The 23,886-nt window shown below is 36.9% G+C and overlaps 1 protein-coding gene across 2 annotated transcripts in view; it reads right to left on the bottom strand.

The window, feature by feature from the left end:
• LOC107601253 (protein kinase C beta type) overlaps positions 1 to 23,886 on the bottom strand; it is a 150,474-nt gene that overhangs the window by 37,174 nt on the left and 89,414 nt on the right. For both annotated transcript variants that reach the window (XM_016293367.1, XM_016293366.1), the window contains exons 9-11: positions 14,220 to 14,360; positions 10,075 to 10,248; positions 4,575 to 4,666 (exon numbers count right to left, since the gene is read on the bottom strand). In XM_016293367.1, the coding sequence (XP_016148853.1) occupies positions 4,575 to 4,666; positions 10,075 to 10,248; positions 14,220 to 14,360 (407 nt within the window). The remainder of the gene's footprint in view (positions 1 to 4,574; positions 4,667 to 10,074; positions 10,249 to 14,219; positions 14,361 to 23,886) is intronic.

The following is a 23,886-nucleotide window of genomic DNA, read 5'->3' as shown; positions in this document are numbered from 1 at the left end:
TTCTTTTAAGGTCCAATTCTCGCTATTAACAAATGACTAACTATGACTTCGCCTTAATAAATGTCAAATTTGCTGCTTATTAATAGTTAGTAAGGTAGTTGTTAAGTTTAGGTATTGTAGGATTTAGAATATGGTCATGCAGAATATGTGCTTTAAATGTTAATAAACAGCCAATATGTTAATATTAGGCATGCTAATTAGCAACTAGTTAATAGTGAGAATTGGTCTCTATACCTAAATGTATTATGTTTTGTTACACTTCGAACATTTTAAATAAACAGCTGTAAATATTTATATTTGCCAATTACTTTTATTCTACCAGTGAAAAGTTTTTGAACAGTAAGATGTTTAATGTTTTTTAAAGAATTCTCTTCTGCTCACCAAGCCTACATTTATTTGGTCCAAAATACAACAAAAGCAGTAATATTTTGAAGTATTTTTTTACTATATAAAATAACAGCTTTCTATTTGAATATATTTTAAAATGTAATGTATTCCTGTGATCAAAGCTGAATTGTCAGCATCATTACTCCAGTCTTCAGTGTCACATGATCCTTCAGAAATCATGTTAATATGCTGAATTGCTGTTCAAGAAATATTTATTATTATTATTATTATTATTATTATTATCATCATATTATATTTAAAACTATCAAGTACATTTTTTTCAGGATTATTTGATGAATAGAAAGATCCAAAGATCAGTCTTTATCTGAAATAAAATGCTTTTGAAACATTATACACTATACCATTCAAAAGCTTGGAATCAGTATAATTTATTTATTTATTTTTGGGAAAGAAATGATAGAAATTAATACTTTTATTTAGCAAGGATGCATTAAATTGATCAAAAGTGATGATAAAGACAAATAAATTATGATAAAGACACAATGTTACAAAAGATTTCTATTTCAGATAAATGCTGTTCTTCTGAACTTTCTATTCATCAAAGAAACCTGAAAAAAATTCTACTCACATTTTAAATAAACAGCTGTTAATACATATATTTATTTGTCAGTTTCAAAAGTGAATAATTGTATTATAATTAGTGTAATTTATGTTGTTACATTCAACTACATTTCAAACATTAAATAGCTGTCAATTGATTTGTCATATTGAAAATGACTTTTTTATTTCTTAATTTAAAACATTGATAATTGATTTCTTCATTTTATTTTTAAGTGGTATTCACAATCCTCCATACATTTTTTATGTAAATTAGGTTCATACTTTGAGCTTCATTCACAAAACTCAGCAATAGTCTGCCGCAATTAACACTGTTATTACCATCTGTGCTAATAGTCACTAAATGGCTTTTCGTTTAAGACAAGATGTTTGTGTACATTTTGTGCATAGCAAATGATGGCTGTATATATACACAGTACTGAGAGAATAAGGGAGGACGAGCAAAGTAACAAGAAAATAGTCATTGTATCTTAGAATCAATACAACTGACTCTCATTATATCATAATACAAGCAAATAAAAGCCCCCGCTGTGTTCCATAACCATTGTGGGCTTTTGCATCTGAAAACCTGGATCTATTCCACTCCCAACAGCTACAATGTGCTGCACATGTTTCATGTCCTCCCTGTCATTGGGCGCTCATAATCACCCTGACCTTTGAACTGCGCTGAGCTCCATACCCAACACAATGACAACGCTGCTCTCCTCCACTGAGACAGGCTAATTCTTTATGATAAAGGGCAGACAGCAAGCTGAAGGCAGAGCAAATAGAAATGAAGCTTGTTAGATGTGGAGACAGAGCGTGGTTCCGAGAGGAGATTACTGCAAAGGTCAGCTCAGTCATCTACTGCCAAAGAGCCGCCCATACTGAGATCATCCTCAAACCCCTGTCTATTTGCTGCTGATTCTTTCCTTCTTCAAATTAGTTACAGGGTGGTTCACAGGAATTTCAGCTTAGATGTGACCACTTTAAATGAACCCAGGCATCAGACTATATCAGACTTGCAACATGCTTTGTGAATGCAAAATACTCTGGGTTCACTTTATTAGTAGGATAACTAGTCTACTTTTCACTAATCTTATGAGTCATTGAATCATTCACTTACTCAATTTGTTAAAAATGCAGTTTCATTCAGGAATGAAACACAATTGAAAGAGACACACAACGGTTCTTCTGTGTGTTTGTATGAGACTACTTATGTTGGCAAAACAGAACAAAATGGACAATATTGTGTCTAAAATAGAATAACAATATTATTGTCTTTTTATTGAACTGTTGTATAAAATTAATATCACATTTGCAATTGTGCTGATATTCAGTAAAAACTGCACTATTGCTCATGTAATGTTATCATATATATGCACATCATAATAAATTAATATAAGACAAAAACTGACAAGGGGTATTTTTGCTCCCATATCTTGAATTTGGGGTCACTGTGACCACATTCTACCGGGTTATATCACACAGAGAAATCGTGCACTATCAAGGCATGTGTTTGTTTGGTTTTTGCAAAGAGAGTGACATACAGGTGCATCTAAAAAAATAAGAATATTGTGAAAAAGTAAAAAATTTTTGGTAACTTATTTCAAGAAGTGAAACTTTAATATATTCTAGATTCATTACATGTAAAGTAAAACTGTGATGAGTGGGGGTGGGGCCGAGAGCCGTGGGAACAGAGTGAGGCCGGTGGAGTAATTGATAATGAGCGACACCTGTGCCAATCGTCACAAAAACATTTCAAAAGTTGTTTTTGTTTAAATTTTGATGATTAGAGCTTACAGGATATTTCCTAAGATATTAGGATATTTCCTAAGATCAATAAAAAAAAAAGGATTTGCAAAACAGAAAAGTTCAAGTTCTTTAAAGTATGTTCATTTCTGCACTCAATACTTGGTCGGGGCTCCTTTAGCACAAATGACAGCCTCAGTGAGGTGTGGAAGCGATCAGCCTGTGGCACTGCTGAGGCACTATTGAGCCTTCAGCTCGTCTGTATTGTTGGATCGACTGTTTCTCATCTTTCTCTTGAAAATATCCCATAGATTCTCTATGGGGTTCAGGTCAGGCATGTGGGCTGGCCAATCAAACACAGTATCCTTCCAGTCAACTTTGCATTTAATATGCTTTGATACAGCACTCTGTGAACAGCCACCCTTTTCAGTAATGACCTTCTGTGACTTACTCTCTTTGTGGAGGGTGTCAATGATCGTCTTCTGGACCAATGCCAAGTCAGCAGTCTTCCCCATTATTGTGGTTTCAAAGAACAAGAGATACCCGGAATTTATACTGTAGGGATGGTCATTTAATGAAACTCAAATGCAAATATTCAACTATTTTGAGACACTGGAGTTTTGACTTTCATGAGCTGTAAGCTCTAATCATCAAAATTAAAACAAAAAAAAACTTTTGAAATGTTTTACTTTACATGTAATGAATCTAGAATATATGAAAGTTTCACTTTTTGAAATAAGTTACTAAAAAAATTAACTTTTTCACAATATTCAAATTTTTTTAGATGCACCTGTAGTTGATAATCATTAAAACGACAATTAAAATATAATTGTAAACAAAACCTATCACAAACCCCTATGTAAGAGGACAAATAAGCTTTCTATCTTTACTCTAATTCATTTGCCTCAACTCAATACCTCATCAAACAATAGGGAGGAGAGATGAATAGATGAATGAAGTGCTACAGAGATGACGTATTTCTGTAGGCCAAAAACACAGAAATGAGTTCGCATTTTAGCACTTCCAGTAACATTGTCCCAAAAGTCAATGGGTTTTTAAAACATATTTATGTTTAAATGACTGAAGTAAAGTCTATGGTCTGTAGCTAAGCTTAAAAATTTAGCAAACTTTTTCATGATGAACAAAACGTTTAAGAATCAAGAACTGCTTGGTTGGCCTACAAAAATATGCCATCACTGCAACACTTCATAGATCTGTAGAAATAGAGCTAAAAAGAAAAAAAAGAAGAGTGAAAGAGAAAGTCAGAGATGGGGGAAGCAGGTTGACCTGGCCTTCGTACACCTAATTACGAATTATGCTGAGTAGACACCTTATATCTCCAACAGAAGGGCACCGAGGAAGAGGTAGAGGAGGAGCGGCAGCAGCAAGAGTGGGTCAAACTACTTTGAGGTCACTATGAACTGACAACACAGCACAGCGGGAAACACTTTCTGCCCTATGAATGTCCCTCCTTTCCACCCATCATCCAATTGGGCAATAACAAGGAGAACACCTGTTTGTTCTACAGAGTGTGTTAGCTGGATGAGTTCAACCACATTCAGTTAACTTACACACATTGGTGAGCTCATCATGGAGTAATCAATGTGCTCATCTAATCAGTAAGCTCATGGTGAAATAATCAGCTAGCTGGCTGACAAGCTCATCAGTTAATTCAACTGTTGACAAACTCTTTGAAGTCAACAGTTCACATTGGGGAACTCATCAACTTGCTAGTGCATCATTGATTTAAAGGGATCATCGGCTAGTAATATTAACCATTCATCTGATTTTGAACTGCTGAATCTGAAAATGCCACATCTTTGAAGTGTAGCCACTTGATGGCACTATGAAGAGACAAAGACGAGAGCTGTACTCACACAGCATGGGGTTCCTTAAACTTGCCGACCTGCTGGATATGATACATGAGATCCCCACCACTGATGTATTCCATGACAAAGTACAGGCGGTCCTGTAGATACACAGAGACAGTGGGGTAAGAGACAAACACAGGACAGTTGAGAAAAGATGACAAGACAATTTTCTTGTAACACAGAACGATTCTAGAAGTTGCAGTGCTAGTGACGTAGCAGTGCTACTTGGGGGTCAAATGAGTTAAAGGAGTCATATGATGCTATTTTAAAGATAATTATTTTGTGTATTTGGTGTAACATAATATGTTGACATGCTTTAATGTTCAAAAAACACATTATTTTTCAAATACTGTACATTATTGTAGGTCCTCTATGCCCCGCCTCTCTCAAACGTGTCGTTTTCAACAAAGCCCCTCCTTCCGACAAGCGCAGTCTGCTCTGATTGGCCAGCTGACCCAGTGCATTGTGATTGGCCGAACACCGCAAGCACTCGTAGGAAATGTAACGCCCCTTACCATAACCGTGAGCTTCAGTTTTTAAAGTAAATATCAAGACAGTTAATAATGTCGTTAGTTATACTATCAGTTCAAGCCCGAAAGGTCAACAGAGTCGCGTGACAGACACAGTGATGATGCAGTACACAAGCCGCGGTTAAGACAGCTGACGTGCTATGATTTCTGACAAGCAGTTCACTCTCCTGTGATGTGACCCTGTTCCCCTCTCTCACACACACACACACACGACGCGTTACTCTGCGCTGCGCAAAACTCCGCATTTGAACAGTCAATAGCAAATACTTAAACTAATAACAAAACATACTTACAGTCGCTGATTCAGAAGCGCCAGATTGTCATAGCAAAGTCGAAATTGACCAATTTTTTCTTTTAGAAATAGCCTTTGTGCACAGCCAGCCTCATACTCTCCTAGGTTCACAAAACTGTCGTCCATAAAATGCGTTGCACAAATTCGAACATTTGGGTTGTGCTGTTCTGTTCTTACAGATCTTAACAATGATTCCTAATTGCATCTACTTCCGGAAGGCCAAATAAAGTGCTTCTGCTTTCGCACAGAGTCTCCCTGACATGGCTGCATCAACACTACTGCGGTTCCTGAAACCACGCCTTCTTTCTTTGCGTGCACATCTGGGCGGCATTAGGCAAATATTTCCACATCGTGACGTAGAGATGTGGGGGCGTGTTTGAACGAGGTGTTTTAGCCCGATCTGGATCAGCCTTCTCTTCTAGATAGAATAGATCCTTTTATGGGAGACTTTGAGCTTTGTAACTCTGCAGATCTTATACATGCACAAACAGCTACATAACATATTAAAGAAAAGGAAAACTAGAAATCACATCATATGACCCCTTTAAACATAAATTTTAGAATAAAATAGAATACAATAGTACATTTTGGAATCAATTTGATTATGGTTTCTTAACGCTTCTTTAAGTACAATAGAACACAGTCATTGGTTCATTTAGAATTGGACATGACAAATGAAGTTCCAAACGTAGGTTCGGGAGGAGCCTAATCATTCAGTCCTGTCAATCATCATTACAAGCCTATATAAACAGCTCTCATTGCACTGTCCCAGCGTCAATTCTTCCGGCATCCCTCCACCTACTTCTATTTTTCTCCCTCTAGGTACTACCGCAATGGGGGGGTTGAACTCAGCGCTCAAGCCGAGCCTCGGGTTCGAGCCTCCATTAAGGACAGCAAGCCTAGTTTGTTTACCAATAACCATCAGGACTGGATGGGCAGGTGAACTCGTGAAATGTAATTTATGGTAAATCAGTAACTGCGGAGCATTCTATTTGTTTTTGTCTAAAAATAATCTGTTCATAAGTGTAATTCACTCAGGAACTGGATTTAACATTTCACTTAATGTTTTTGATTCATTTCTCATTCTCATTCATTTGGGAATTTGTTTTGCTCTATATTTCTGATTTACTAAAAAGAACCAGCTCATTTGTCCGGGAACTGGACAATACTGGACACACTGTCAAGTCAAGTCACCGTTATTTATATAGCGCTTTTTACATTGCAGATTGTGTCAAAGCAGCTTTACAGTATTAAACAGGGAAATAGTGTCGAAATAGTGTGCTGTTCTCCTCTGGCCAGGCGAGACCAGCAGTTTAATTCTAGGTTGCAACAAAGTTAGATTGTGCAGAGGACTCATCTTGTATATTTTGTATATTGCATACTGTATTTTTGATTCACTAAAAAAAGAACTTAAAAATATTTTTTAAAAATTAATTTGTACTACATGTCTGCACCATTAATTTCCACGAGGGGCGGACTGGGAAAAAAATTTCAGGCCAAAAATTAACCATGTTTTTATTATAGTAAAAGTACAGTAACCGTGTTTTTTTTTTTTTTTGGCAAATGGATTACCATTTGTATTTATTTTTTACTACAAATGTCATGGTTAAAATGGTTAGTGTAGCAAAAACCATGGTTCATTTGTGGTTACCATGGTTTAACAATAGTAACCATTGTCTTTGGACTTATAGTAAAATCATCCTTAATTTTCGTAAGGGTTGTGGTTATTGTCTGCCCTAGCTCCCCCTTAACCTATTAATAAAATATGATTATTTGTCTGCTAAATTACTACTGTAACATTACAATAGATAATAATGATGTCCTTTATACAGTATTTTGAGTGATGATTGATGAATGGGCTGCTGCTGCTTAACTAAGTGAACAAAGACAAAACTACAATAGCATATTTACAGATGAAACTGACCTGCACTTGAAACCCTGAACAGTAGTTTTTACTTCTCTGCTCCACCTGTGCGCTTCCACAGTCCACTCCATTCTCTCTCTCTCTCATTGATTACTCTGATACAGAGCATTGCCAGTCACGACTAACCTATTCATGATTTATTAGAGATTTAATTATCGAATGGCGAATTGGAATGGAAATAATCGCTTTAGTACATTCGGCAGGCAATTATACAATAAAAATATTAAAATAGCGGGCCAAATCGGCTGCCAGTCCACCGGGAATTGTCCCGGTTCTCCCGATGGCCAGTCCGCGCCTGATTTCCACAGACACGCAGCACGTGCAGGATTCATATATTGTCTTTTTGCGGCTTAATATTCACAGACACTAGTCCATATCGTGTTTTGATTCAAGTGACCTACTTTTGATTTATTCGTCCAAAATGTGGCATATTCCGTCCGCGTTAGGCTATAGGAATTCCGCTTTTATGACTGGATTCTACGAACCAGTCTGTGTTTTCCGCATCGCGGAAATTATAGGGCCGTATGTCTCAGAGTAGTCAGTGCAATTTGGGAAAGAAATCAATTAAAGCTGTACGTGGATGTGTAAATATTCAAATGTAATTCCGTTTGTAATCGTTAACATTTTCATAAGTAACTGTAATTTAATTACACATTTTTTCTGATTACAGTTACATTTATTTTGTAATTAAATTACATAACGCCGTTACATGTAACAAGTTACTCCCCAACACTGATTGTATATTGTTATATACTGTTGTATATTTTTGATTCACTAAAAGGAACTGGCTCAAACAATTCATTTATATTTCCATTTATTCATATATTTATCCAAATACTATATAATTCTGTGTATTGATGTACTGACATTAACAGTAAGATTTTATGAAATGCCTATGGATTTGTGTATTACTTTTACTCAACCCCCTGCAAGAATATTTACTTTTAGTGACAAGACTATAATACATTTTTAACAAATCCACACACACACAACTGCACATCCACACACTAATACACGAGACGAATCCCAGGGCCAAAATCCAAAGATCAAAACATGCCCGACGTCTTCATATCTGCAAGTTTCAGCCACATTTTCCCTGGGCTCCATTTTATTAGCTTTCTTCCTGTAATGATGTGGCTTATTTTACATCAGTTTCGGGTGGTGTTATTTCCTGCAGTGGTGGTGGTGGTGGTGTGTGTGTGTGTGATGGTCAGGGGAATTAGAGTCAGGGAGGATTAAGAGACTGAAAGTGATGAAGAGTGCGAGGGGGAGACGGACTGCTAGGCAGCAGTGTTTAAAGGAGGTCCCATCACTGTCGGGAAGGAAAGAGGGCGGCGGCGGGAAAGAGTCTTTACCTCACTCCACTACACACCAACTACCTAAACCCCCACGATTACAACACATCAGCATACACAACCACATACACACACACACACATCTGACTAACTCCCCATTATAGGCTTGAGGATAATCTACATGACTGCAGCTGTTTGGCTGTCAAATACCTCCTGTGACTGATCCCCCTCCATAAAGAAATCCCCTCCAAACACCCCGCTCGAATATCTCGCAGGTTTTATTTGCTCTTAACGAACGTGTGTGCAAAGTAGGAGATGATTTAGTGGCGTAGCTTCGTTTGAGATCCAATGCAGTTCCAGAAAAACAAGGCATAAAAGAGCTTCGGCCGCGTGACGTCACAATCTTTTCCTCCCCCAGAGTCTCCTCGGTGTCTGACTCAGTCCTTTCTATCCTTTGACTCTCACTTCCTGTCTCGATTTCACCGTCTCTCGCTATCTTGCTGTCAGTGACAGGGGCTCATGCGGTGCTCAGTAGGATGTTGAGAGATGGCAATGCTGCCTGTCACAGCTCTGCTGTGGCCACAGATGAGTGTGTGGCGCGCTGCCCCCCTGTGAGCATGTCACATTCACATGACCACACACACACACACACACAAACACCATTCTTGTCGATGTACAAATGACTGCAGTCTCTAAGCAGCTTGTGGGGGATGGGGAGGGATGGATTCAAGTGTGTGTGCCTGTGTGTGAGTTCGTGTTTGTGTTTGGTCATGTGCTACAAAATGAAAGAATACACAGTGACATGTGTGCCCACGCTTCAGCTTATGTCAGAGGATATACGTTGAGAAGAGAAAGAGAAGAGAGGAGCAAAAAGGGGATGAGTTGAGATGAAAAGGAGAGGTGACGAGATGCTATGAAAGGAGGAGAGAAGAAGAGATGAGATGAAATGAGAAGAGATGAGAAGATGTGGTAAGGACAAACAAAAGAGAGGAGATAATATGAGATGAAAAAGAGACGAGGAGAAGAATGACCAGATGAGAGGAGAACAGGAGAGGAGAACAGAAGAGGAGAGACGGGAGAAAAGAAGATGAGGAGATGAGAGCAAAAGGGTGACGTGAGATAAGATGAGGTGAGATGCGTCTATATGAGACATAGAGAGAAGAACAAAATAAACAACTTGAAATGAGATGAGAGCAGAAGAGGTGAAGAGAAATGAAGCGGAGAAGATGAAGTAAGAAGAGGAGAGGAAAAGAGAAGTACGAGATGAAAAGCTGCTGAGGAGAACAGGAGAGAGGACAAGGTGAGATGAGAACTGAATAGACACAATGAAGAAGATGAGATGACAAAATGAGAGACGAAAAGAGACAAGAAGATGAAGAAAGGAGAGCAAAAGAGACGTCATGAGATGAATCTAAGACATGAAATGAGATGACAGCAGAAGAGACGAGACGAGAAGCTGCAGTACCATGGTCTGAAAGCAGGAGTGCAGGTGAGTGAGGAAGGGTGGTTTTCCTGACAAGGCCAACACTCTCTTCTCCACCATAGTGCATTCAACATCATCATCCTGGATCACCACGTCCTTCTTCAGGATCTTTACGGCAAACAGCTCATCACCTCCCTTTCTCTCGGCCAGCATCACCTAAAAAAGACAAACAGAGAGAGAGAGAGAGAGAGCGTGAAGGTAGCAGGGATGCTCAGAGTTATGTAGCCAAACACATAACTGAAGCAAACATGAGGAGATGAGCAAAGCAACACTGTAACACAGCGCATGAGCTACATTTATTAGCAGAAGATACACTGGCCTTTGACTGCGGATCAATACAGCAGCGTTTACACTCATTCTCAGCACGTTTAAAGCATGTTAGGCCAGAGAACATACAGTAGCTGCAGTGGAGGCACAGATGATATACAAAGACGAAGAGAAACGACGGACAGAGGAGATGAAGCTCTCGCACACATGTGAAGACGATAAGGAGCAGATTTGAGTGTGGCACAATGGCACTGTGAAGGAAATCTTGAGTAATGGGAAGGCAGATTTTAATTGTGCTCATTTTTAGGATTGAGCCTGAAGGCACACATACTAAAGAGAAGAGACAACCAGAGAGAGAGGGATGGAAGAAAAAAGAGGGAGAAAATTTAAAGAGAAGAGAGAAAGACTGCACTGAGTCAAAGAGCATTAGAAATTAAGGAAGATTAAATAAATATGCATAAACATTAAAAAGTATAAACATTTTAATCTAAATGCATAAACATTTTAATATAAATAAAATTGATATGTTTGAATATGAATTTTTTTTTAACATGGTAAATACAACTTGCCAGATAGATAACATTAAAGCAATAACATCACTAAACTGAAATAATGCCAATTAACATAAATACTAAAACTAAAGCTAGGCTACAATGTAATATTGTATATTGCAATCTAATATTGAGACATCTGGTAAAACATCTGTTACCATATAAACATAGCTGAAACATAGATGACCTAGACAAATTAAATCAAACGAATTAAAAAGAAAACAAATAAGAGCTTTCAGAGCACCAACATTTCACACTTTGAGTTTTACACTGTGGTGCCTGACTTAATACAGTACATTACATCCATATGCAAATGAAGTACATTTTTTTCAGTAGTGTAACCATTTTCAAAACTGTGTAGCTTTTCCAGTAACAAGCTACTTTTTTCAACAAGTAGCAGCGTAGCACGACAAGGCAGTAAACAAACATGCTCTCCTAAAATATCCTTTCTCTCTCACATATGTAGCACCAGAAAATCTGATTCTTTGCAGTGAATCTGTCCATGTAAATAAACCAATTCAAAAAAATTATTTACCAATTTGAGTGGCATTTTAAAGGTTTCTAGATACAGCAATTTGATGTTTTTCAGGTTGTAGAAAGAGTAGCTTGACTGTAGCATAACTATTTGTGTCTCTTGTAGTTTGGAAAGCTACAGATTTAAATTAGCTCCCCAACACTGTTATGCATGTGAGATGAATTTAAACCCAATCCAATATGCCTGACACAGCCACAACACTTCTTGTCACCAAACCAATAGTGCTTCATCAGTGTGTGAAAGCATCTCTCAAATACCTTCCCTCATTCTGCGTCAAGGTCACATAGAGAAAAACCTGACTGACAGAGGAAAAGTAATGCTTGAAGAAACTTTACGGACAGTCTGGATCTGCTTTTTAGCTCTCTCTTGAAAATAAATGCACATATTGAAATGAGCGGAGTTATTTCAGTGTAAAGGCAACCCCAGATGGACACCTTGTGACTGGCGATGGGAAAAGAGAAGCGATACACTTCAACATTACAGAGGACACCATCTGCTGCTCACAGGCTCTACACCCTAACACACACAATACTCTGGCAGCATAGCAAGCAGGTCATATCCATTCCAACGCATTCATTACCACTGCATACCTGTTTAGAAAAACGCACATCAAACAAAAGGTACACGACTGCACACAGTGCTCCAAAGTCTCAAGGACATTGTCAGCTAGTACAGCTGCACAAAAGTATCTGCTGGGCCCTGGATGAGAACTGCTCCAGGATCAGCATATTCAAGGACAGAATCTGATCAATGATCATGTCTCCAACTGTGAGATCTGCATCAAACCCATAATCACACAACTGGACTCGTGAAAGTGCACATCTGTCAGCTTTTGAAGCTCCCTCTGCTGAAGGCTCGGCATCATGGAATCTACAGTGTTTTTGACAAAGTGCCGCCAGTCCCCTATTTACTCTTGTAAAAGATTTTTTAATGAGCATCTTTGTCTTTATTCCAATAAAAGTATCTCAACATTGTTAAAGGAATAGTTCACTCAAAAATGACAATTTTGTCAACATTTAGTCGTTCCAAACCTGTAACCTGTAAGTTTATTTCTTGAACACAAAAAGATGTTTTGAAGAATTTCGAAGAACCAAGCAGCTGTTGGACCCCACTGACTTCCATAGTAAGGAAAAAAAATACTGATTGACCAACAACAACTGATTGATTACCAGCATTCTTTAAAATATCTTCTTTAATTTAAAACATAAGAAAGAAACTCATACATGTTTGGGATGACATGAGGGCGAGTAAACGATGACAAACTTTTCATTTTTCGGTAACCTATTTCTTTAAAAACAAGAGGAAGAAGAAGAATTGAGAAGCAAAATTGTGTAAGATACTATGACTTGATTTAAATGTATAGTTCACCCAAAAATGAAAATTCTGTCATTGTTTACTCACCTTCCATTTGTTCCAAACCCGTATGAGTTTCTTTCTTCTGTTGAACACAAGATATTTTGCAGAATGTTTGTTACCAAACAGCTGAGAGTAACCATTGACTTCCATAGTATTTTCTTCCATAATATGGAAGTCAACAATCTTCAAAATATCTTCTATGTTCAACAGAAGAAAGAAACTTGTATAGTTTTGGAACAACTTGAGGGTGAGTAAAGAAATTATAATTTTTTTAGGTAAACTATCCCTTTTATGTTTAATTTTCCTTAGTCAATAATTGTCAAATTGTCTTTTTTAAAGTGTCAATGTTACATAAGTAACAATATCGAGTAATGACCTTTTGATTCAACAATACAACCTCAAAAATTCACAATGTTATCAATAAACACGCATTTAGAAAAAAAAAATTCATTTCATGCAGACTTTAAACCTTACTTTTTTATCCTTAAAGAAAACTTTACATTTTATCCTTTAATAAAATCTGCCAATTGTATGGCCTATGACAAAAATAAAATAAAAATAAAGCCTTTTCTTAAAGGTTCCTTGTTCAATTTCACACAAACATAATTGCAAAATCACTGACAGTTCAGAGAGAGTCAGAAGTGACAGTTCACTGACTGAGGGAGTCTGATTCAATCTGCTAACTCACGGGTGAGTTTAACGCTATTTCTTGAATCTTTTTGACTGCCTCATTAGAAAAACCTGCTTCATAGTAGTTTAAATTTTTTTTATTTTCAAAAATCAGACGGCACAGCTCATGCTACGCTTATTGTTGCCTACAACAACCACTTCTGTTTAGTTGCACTCTGGAGCACCGGACTAAGTTAAGAAAACAAGCTCCATCATATCTTTTTATCCAAAAACGATTTTAATGTTCTGCAGATTTTTACTGGAAAACAATCACAATTTTTTTCAGACTGCAAGTTTCGGCTGACTTCAGCACTGCCTTTGCTATCTGAACACGAGTCTATGAGATTGCAGTGAACCTCAGGGTCACGTACTGTATGACGTCTGGTCGAGAATAAAGGTGCAGCAGCGAACTGCACAGATCAGTCTATCAGATGCAACAGTAAGCCTGACATTTAGTTTGTCATGATTTGGACGACATCAAACAGTCTTGCTAATGATGCTGACAGAGGTCTAGCACTGCACCTCAACATATCAATATCATTTTAAAATCCTGTTGCCATGGCAACTGGCAGCAGCTGGAACATGAGCCCACTCACCCTCCTATTTCCCCTCTCACTGTCTTTTAGCCTGCATTATCTTAGTTGTTTAGAGTGACCTCAAAGATCGAGAATACCTGCTGCTCGAAGCACCAGTGAGTCTACCTGAGACGCACAGAGAGAGAGAGAGCGAAAGAAGATGGCAAGAGTTACCTTTCCAAAGCTACCCTTGCCCAACACCATGAGAAAATTGAAGTCGGACAGTTTCATGCGGTCCCGGTTGCCATTGCTGTCGAATTTGGAGATGGCGTTGGAGGAAGAGCCATCTGTTTTGCTGGGACCAATTTTAGCTCTCTGTTGGGAAAGAGCAAAAAGAAGCAATAAGCTTGTGTTAAAGAGGGGTCAGAGACAACACACGTTTTTCTAGCACGGTGGTGACTTTCAGTTGACTTCTATTGTTTTTATACTGAGCTAATGATGTTTTCTTTCCATACTTCTAAAACCAAAATCACAGAAACCTACACTCTCAGAGCAAAAAAGGTACAGAAGCTGTTGCTGGGTCGGAACCCTTTCAAAAAGCACTAATATGTACCATTTAGGTACTAATATGTACGTTACATACTAACATGCATATTTATAGTACTAATATGCACCCTTTAAGGATAAATAAGGTACAAAGGTGCTCCTTTTGAAAGGATACTGCCCCAGTGACAGCTTTTGTACCTTTTTTCTGAGAATGTAGGGACACACCAATATTACATTTCTGGCTTGCATTCTGTTATTAAATTATTAAATGTGTTTTCAAAAAAATTATTAGTATTTTTAAATTTAGATTACATTTACCTTTCAATGAGCATTACATGACCTTAAATGTAATCTAAATATAAAAGCAGGGTTAATGAGATTGTCACGACCTATTTAAGATTAAGATATTTAAGAAATAGAGATGGGCACAAATACTGTGTGGGAAAATGTATTTAAATACAAATAGAGTATTTTGAAAATACACAAAATACATTTGAAATTGGCCATCCAGTGAAGTAACACTATTAAGGCCTGTTTACACTAAGAACGATAATTTTAAAGATAACTATATTAGTGTATTCCAAGTATACAATGCAGTTGTGTCATCTGTCACTTTAAATGCTCAAGCTCTTTAAAGCAGAAATGATTCCGATTGGCTGTCAGTGTTTTTATCATTCATCATTTTGTGTGCTGTTATGGTTATAGTTGTGGTGTGCTGTCTGCTATTCACTTAGATTAGGGGATCTGATCCATGCTTGAGGGCGATTGACCCCCAAAGTCCAGTTCATTTCAAAAGTGCGACTGCTCTGTACAGTGTCCAGTGCGGTTCGTTTAACCATGCCCTGGCCCGCTTGAAGAGGTGGCTCGGGTGCGGTACACATGTAGTTTGATCGCTAACTGCGCAGGAGCATGGAACAGTTCATTTACTATTTTTGTATGCATATCATTATGACAGCAAAAATCTTTATTACTACTTGGATATCACACTTTTCAATTAATTTCATTTCGAGTACATTTAGACTTATAATGGCACTGGTTCTCATCTTATTGATGAACATGTATTGTAGTTTGTGAGTAAAGCTGCAAATTCCACCATTAACCTCAGTTGCCTCTGTAATAATCCTGTGGTATCTGTCTGTTAGCGAAAGGACAATCGCGCTTGGGCTTTAGTACAAGGCAACTGTGCCTAGTGTGAGTATGTCCTTAGAACAATTTTTTTAAATATATCTTTATTATTAGCATTATAGTTACCTTTGTCTTGGGGTACACACACACAGAAAGCTGCTTATTACTCATTCATCCATGTTTCTTTATCCCTCTGACATGTCAATAGCTCCTGCCCACTAAAAGCTCCACAGATATATTTGCATACCACGACGATATATAAATGATATAGAAAAAGTTCAGTCGATTTACACTTTATATCATCACTGACATACACAGTATATTGTCATATCGCCATAGCAAGCAGTAATGATTAAAGCTTAATGAACACATCTGACTAACTAGTTGATAAAACCAAAATCTGACCAAAAAAAAACCCTTACAAGACTGACTAGTGCTAATGATATGTTCCTCTTGCTAGTGCTTTTTTTTTACCTGCTGGGACAGGTATGCTTTTTTCCCCACAAAAGCAAGTCATGCACATAGTGCAATAACGATTTCAAGCATTTTGTATGGTTTCTTTCTACACAGCAAAACAGCATGTATTTGACTGAAAATCATCAACAAGCTAACTGAAAATATAGCACTCTGAATGATATATTTGTCAACAAATGGGATGCTAAATTTTATTCAAAATTAAATATCTTCAATATCTACGATTTTGGCTTTAATAAGATTTTCCCAGGAAACCTGGCGTCCTCCACGATTCCTATTCTTTCCAACAACAAAGCACTTGAATGCGACATGCTTGTAATCAGGACTTCTGAAATTGGAAATAGGACATTCTGATAGCACACGAAGGCAGTATTATTCCTTATTTCTTTACAGGAATCCAGAAAATCCTAGAACCCAATTCTAGATGGAGTCATCCAGCTGCAGCTCACATGAATGAAAGTGGCATTGTCACGAATCCGGTCAGTGGTCTTCTGTCTGCTCGCCACCAGAGGTCGCCTTCTGATTACATTGACTCTCACACCACACAAACTGTTGCGTCACCCTGGACTACATTTCCCATGCTCCATTGCACTGATTGGACTCACCTGCAGCCAATCACACACACACTATATAACAACCACTCAAATCCTTCTCTAATCACCAAGTATTGTTCTGCGTTTATCACTCTCCTAGTGATAGCTGCTTTACGGAGCCATTTCGTGTTTTCATAGTCTAGTCTAGTCTTGCTATTACCTGTTTCCTGATTCCTGCCTGTGTACCTTGGATTATCTACTGTTTTACTGTTCGGACTCCGTTTGCCCCAGCCTGGACTATTGCTGCGTACCTGTTGGATATTGTTCGCCGGAGTCTGATCACGTCTGTCCTTGGAATACTCTTGTGTCTTGCCTGTGCCATACCTGTTTGCTGGTGTTTCGACCCTGCCTGTGTTATTGACTACGTCTCTGTCTAATAAAGCTTGCAAATGGATTTGCAAGTCTCTCGTCTCGTTCGCCCGGTTACAGGCATGTTTGAACTAGTTGATACAGGAAATCAGCTGTCTAATAAAGATTGGCAAAAAGTCTTTTATGTATTTTGAAAATACAAAAATACTAAGATTAAATATATTTAAATACAAAATATATTAGATTTTTTTTCAAGGGTTTTTAAATACAAAATACAAAATAGTATTTTCTATTTCAAATACATGTATTTGAAATACTGCCCATCCCTGTTAACCAATACCTATAAATAAAAAAACTCTGATATTAGCTGATTACCAATTTAGTACTAATACATTATTCATCCCTAGATGATATATTCATTTAAAATAAAAATAATACAGTATGTATATACAATATTGACAATACTGATAAAAGACAATACTGAAAAAAAAGTATTTTTGGTGCAAAGTTTCAGTTAACAATACATGAACGACAAGTTAGATATATCACACATATATTGTGCATCCATACAGAAACCTGTTAGCATTTTTAGATTTTCATTACGACATTCACTGTTTATTAAAAGCTAAGCACAAACTCCAAGCCTTTAATTTTAGTCTGCTGACAGCTAGTCTGTGACAAGAAAGCCTCAATATTACAGTATCACTTGTGAGACTTAAAACTTTCAAGCCATCTTGTCTTCTAATATGCACACTCTCTCGACATTTGAGAGAGCAGCAATGAGGAAAGACCAATGAAATAGTGAAAGAGTGCAAGCTTACAGCGAGGCACTGGAAAGTGTGAGTAAATGCAAAAATAACAACTGCTCCATATGTCTCCCCAAGCACCATCGCATCTATATTTCTAGTCTTTTTCTTATTTTCCTCCGATCGTTTGCTGGTCTCCACAATCTCAGGTTTTACTATCCTTCTGGGGACATTTGGGCTTCACGATGAAGGCAAAACCTGGCCCACACACATACAGTACCAACATAAGAATAAGCCACAACCTGACATTACTGACATCTTTTGTTTGTTTCTCTCTGTTGATGTTACTGAATTTCTTAAGCAGGTCTATTCATCACGTCGCTGCTAAATCCATCAAACACATGATTCAGCAAACGCTGGGTAAACCTGTCACCCAGACTGCAGATGAAGCAGTTTGTGGCTATTGTGTGCATGTGTGAAAAAGACAGCGTGCATCTTTAATACAAAGAGAGATATTAAATATGTCTTTGGCAGCATTTGTAAAACAGCTCTAATGTGTTTGTTAGACACAGAGGAAGTGGGTGTGCGTCTGTTAAACTGTGGCGGTCTGTGTGTGTGTATCTCTCGCTCTCCCTGGGTGAACGTTTAGTTTCTGGCAAGGATCTTGCTGCCCAAGCTGGCATGCTACGGAATGACAGACGGCCTGTGTAAATGTCTGTGGTTCCTTCTGTATTAAGTGTGTGTGCGGTCACAGGGCACAGTCATTAGGCCCCGTCGGCTGCAGGCTGAGGGGAAGTGTACTGCCGATTTCCTTGTTCACCAACTTTCTCCTTCACAGTCCACTGAGAACTGATCCATTATCTACAGCTGTGAGCCAATCACACCTACAGCAGCCTGGCAACAGGTCACGCACACACACATACGGTCTCACACAAGTGCACTAAAAGCTTTTCTCATTCACAACACGTTTGCACAGCACTTGGGCTGACTTGGGCTTTTATGCACTGCAGACATTATTTTAACTTGCTATTTTATTTTCCTACTCTAAAAATATGTAAATATGCTTAAAACAAGATTTATTTGGACATTTGTCTTGATTTTGTACTTGTTTTAAGCATCAAACTCTGCATAATAGTCTGTTTTGTCTGTCCAGCTAACTTTTTTAAACATCCATATATGTTTTATTTGAATATTTCCCTAAATAGTTCTAAATAGTATATTATATACTGTTTGTGTGTGTGTGCGTATACACCGCGTGCATAATTATTAGGCACGTTGATATTCTGATGATATTTTTTTCATTTAATCATTTATATACTGATAAAATTAGCCATGGGACAGCGGGGTCAGAAAAAAACAGGTGGAGAAGAAAATACATGTTAACTGCAAAAGTATTAAGAATTAATGTGAAGAATTAGGTGTAAAACCATCAAGAACCATTTAGTCTCCAGCGCCACCATTTTCCAGAACTGCAACTTTCCTGGAGTCTCCAGAATTACAAGGTGTCAGGTTCTCAGAGACTTTGCTTGGGTAAAAAATCCTAAAAAAATGACCCTCACTAAATAAGAATAACTGAATAACTGCTGAAGTATTGTGAAATACATTAATACACTAATATTTTATAGGTTTTATGGACAGATAAGTTGAGAGTGACTCTTGAAGGACCGGCATCACATCCTCTTGTTCCACTGTTTGAAGAATTTATCTTCCAGAATCTGGCAGTAAGTTTTAGGAGCTCATTTTTATTCCATCTCCTATCCTGAAAAGTCTGTCTTGCAGGATTGACTAAAAATGAGCTCCTAAACCTTACTGCCAGATTCTGGGAAGATAAATTCTTCAAACAGTGGAACAAGAGGATGTGGTGCTGGACAATTATATATTACTTATAAATGATTAAATACAAAATCAATAGTAGTTAGATTGATGTGGTTTGGAACTGGTAAAATGTGCTTGGAAAAAAAATATCATCAGAATATCAACATGCCTAATAATTATGCACCAAGTGTATAATTTGAATATTTATTTAAATATCTATGTACAATTTGTTTAAACATTTATTTAAAAATATGTATGTCTGTATTATATATATATCATTAAAATATTATATATATATATATATATATATATATATATATATATATATATGAATATTTATTTAAATATATGCACAATTTGTTTAAACATTTATTTAAAAATATGTATGTCTGTCTTTAAAATATGTTTAAATATCTATTTGATTTGAATATTTATTTAAATATTTGTCTTTCTAAATATCAGCTTTATATGAATATTTATTCAAATATCTCTATGTTTTGTTTGAACATTTAAAAAAAAATATCTGTCTGTCTACTATTTTAAATATTTATCTAAATATCTATTGTTTTACATATTTATTTAAATATATCTGTTTTATTTGAATATTTATTTAAAACATATGTCTGTTTTTTTATTTAATTAAGTATTTGCCTTGTCTAAATATTTATTTAAATATATATGTATGTTTTATTAGAATTTTTGTTAAATATCTGTCTGTTTGACTATTTAACATTTTTCTTTTTTTTTTACATAACTACTGAACATAAAATGAAATGAGACTTTTCACCTTTAATAGATGGGACAGAACTGACAGGAAACAATAAGGGATATTTTCTAGAAACTATCAAAGACAGATTTGATGTAAACTCCAACATGTTAGCACATGTGCTTTGTCCACCAGGTTATCAGACAAACTAATTTCTAACATTTTATGCAGTGCACACACATCTCTTAAATTACACATGCCATTGACATCCTGTGATATGAACAAGAGGCGACTGTAATTAAAAATACGCACAGCTGATTTCAATTCCGACACCTTTACAATCACTCCAAATGAATATCTGCCTGCCTCTCACTTTTCCCATGATTCCGCTGCTATTTACCAGCAGAATGAATGTGTAGGATTGCCTGGGTCCCTTCGGCCCATCCCACACGCGCCTGTCTCACTGCCCTCTCTCTCACAGCCTCTTAGAGCACATTCAATTTTAATTTCCAAACTGCTGCCATATTGTGAGGCTGGCATGCGGCTCGGTCTAGCATAGAATTCCATTAACCCACTCCCTACTGTTCAGACGTCACACTTCACACTGTCCCTGCAGACAAACGCACGGCCCGGCTGAGTCTGCTGCCCAGTGCTCAGCTTCACTCACACATCCCTGCCTCTTTTTCTGTCTGTCTGCCCTCCCTTTATCTCATTTAATGGGGTCATTATTTACACACCCTCATGTCGTTCTAAACCTGCATGACTGACTTTGTCTGTAGAACACAAAATGAGAAATTTAGAATAATGACCTGGCTGCTCTTTTCAAAAGTTACAATGAATAGGGACTGAAGCACTCTAGCGTTAAAAAGCACTCAAAAGTATCACAAGAGTTGTCCAGATGATATATATTCTAAATATAGCAAAACTTAAAGTAGTCATTCAATGAAAACATTAGTCAGAAACTTTTCTAGCTCTTGATGATTCATGAACAAATTGTATTTGAATGAATCTATTCATTGACTTGATTTGAATGATTTGTTCACAAACGGTACTGATGTGTTTAGTAGATTTAGAACTCACTTGTTCAACATTTCAGTTAACAGCTCATTAGAGGGGAGGAATGTTATTGGACGACTTCAGTTTCGGTCTGTTTCTCACACTGTCTGTCACTTTGAATGTACCTTGAATATAAAAGTCTTGAATGTATAATTGAACATATAAGTGATATAATATATAGTTGTCTAATAAACCTAGCATTGTATATTATGAATATTGTTAGCTCTTAATGAATTGCTTTGTTTCTCCTCTTTTCTAAGTTGCTTTGGATAAAAGTGTCTCCTAAATGCATTTATTTAAATGTAAATATACTACACAAGTCATATTAACCACTTTTATCAACTTGAATATTCATTTATTTAAATATATGTCTGTCTTGTTTAAATACTTAAACATTTATGCTTTATTTAAATATGATTTGAATATTTATGTGTTTTAAAAAATATATATATATATTATTTTTTTTTTTTTTTTACTTTACATTTTGGGACAGACCTGACAGGTAATCATAGACAGATTTTATCTGGAAATTATTTCTGACTGTTTTGTCATTTGAAACATTCTGGCTCACTGAAGGGGAGGACTGTCAGTGAACGACTAATATTTTGGTCTGTTCCTCACTCTACCGTAACACTTTAGAAGATTTCCAAAATACTGCATGTCATATGCACAACTTTTAGGATCTTTTTAGGATGCTTTGTCTCCTTTTTGAAGCTTGAAGGGTCCAGTTGCTATTCACTGCAATCGCCTGGAAAAGAGCAGCCAGCACATTATTCAAAATATCTCCTTTTGTGCTCCACAGAAAAAAAATAAAGTGACACAAGTTTGGAACAACATCAGGGTAATTAAATTATGACAGAATCTCCATTTGTGGCTAAACAATCCCTCTAATCTTCATGGCTCAGAGTTTTTCCCCATCTCTTGCTCTGAAGGTCGTGGTTCTGTAGATCTGTGGGCAGGGACGTGTGCCTTCTGGGGAAAAGCCATTTGAGAAGCTCTGTCTCTCCGCCAAAACCACGAGTTGAGTGGCGGCATTGATCTCTGCACACACACACATGCACACACAAAAAACGCTCTCCACCTCCTCCTCCTCCATCGATTGCTGGGCGTGAACGAGTGATTAGCTCTGTATCCAGCTAAGAGCCTCATCACTGGACTAAGGGAGTGTTTCTTTTGTAAAAGACAAACATCTCAGCCGTATTCTGCTCAGCAGTAAAACCAGTGCACAAGCACTCACACAGACATACAGCATCAAACGCTCTGCCCGACGACCCAGTGGCGACAACTTTTATTTGTCTGATCCAGAATAGACAGGAAGGATGCAAGAGAGGATGAGAGAATGGGAAGGGAGGGATAAAAAAGAACGGAGACAAATGCTAATGTGGGTAGATTTCCAATGAGCTGAATGCGTCGCCCTCACCGCGCTTCAGTGCACACAAATACCGTCATTTCTACACAGCAGTGTGGAAGGTGGAGTGAGAATGAAGAAAAAAAAAAAGAGCTAAACCGTGAGAGGAAGTCATTGTTTCATAGCGGTGAAATGTGGAGGGAGGTGGTCGCGTCTTGACAGGTCAAATTGCAGGTGAATAAAAGTTGAGGAGATGCTATCAACAGGAGGGCGGCTATTAGGTGAGACGACTTAATGGTTCTGATTACACCTGATTACACACACACACACAAAAACACAAACAACCAACAAAAAAAATAGCATCTGGTTGTTTTTTTCATAGAGGACTGAAAGGTGGTGCTGGGGATGAGTTCACTAAAATTAGCAATGCTAGCATGCCAGCTCAGCTGTTTTCAAAATACTTATTTATCACTCAACATCATTTTAGCATTTTAGCATTTTAGCATTTTAGCATTATTCAATTTTGATTCAAGATAAAATTACTGTTTACAAACAAATGATCAACGATGGTACTTCTAGGTCGTTCCACCACAGAAAATTACAGCTTTAGATTAAAACATTTTAATTGAGCTGAAAATGAACAAAAAGTGTTTGAACAAAAATATGCGGAAATACCACACTTTAAAAAGAGATTTATTTATTGGTGATTTGAACATCTTAAAATTTCCATCAGCATTGGTGGATCAGGAAAACTAGGGTCTTAATTAAAGGGGTGGTTCACTGGGTTTTTTCTAGGCTTGATTGTGTTTATGGGGTACAGTCTAAAAAAGCATTTATTTTGAATGTAGTAAGTACAGATGATTAGAAATAATAAAAACCTTTTTAGTTTTCTTAGTATTTCATGTACATTTACACTTCTCTAAAAGTGTGGATACCCCTATAAGTTTCTTATTATTTTATTATTGATATTTTGCAATAATGTTTAAAATGTCAAATTAAATTACTAAAAGTAAAAGTTTTGTTAAAATGTATAAATGTGTGTAATATGTAAAAATAAATAAAATAATAATAATATTACTACTACTATTATTGTTTTGCAATACTGTAATCAAGTTACTAGACAAATACGAGTGCAAATTTGTGTTTATAGTAATATAAAATGAATAAATGTATACAATTAAAT

Source organism: Sinocyclocheilus grahami, unplaced genomic scaffold, assembly GCF_001515645.1.
Source record: "Sinocyclocheilus grahami isolate Dianchi unplaced genomic scaffold, SAMN03320097.WGS_v1.1 scaffold302.1, whole genome shotgun sequence".
NCBI classification, from domain to species: domain Eukaryota; kingdom Metazoa; phylum Chordata; class Actinopteri; order Cypriniformes; family Cyprinidae; genus Sinocyclocheilus; species Sinocyclocheilus grahami.
This window is presented reverse-complemented; position numbering and strand designations above follow the sequence as displayed.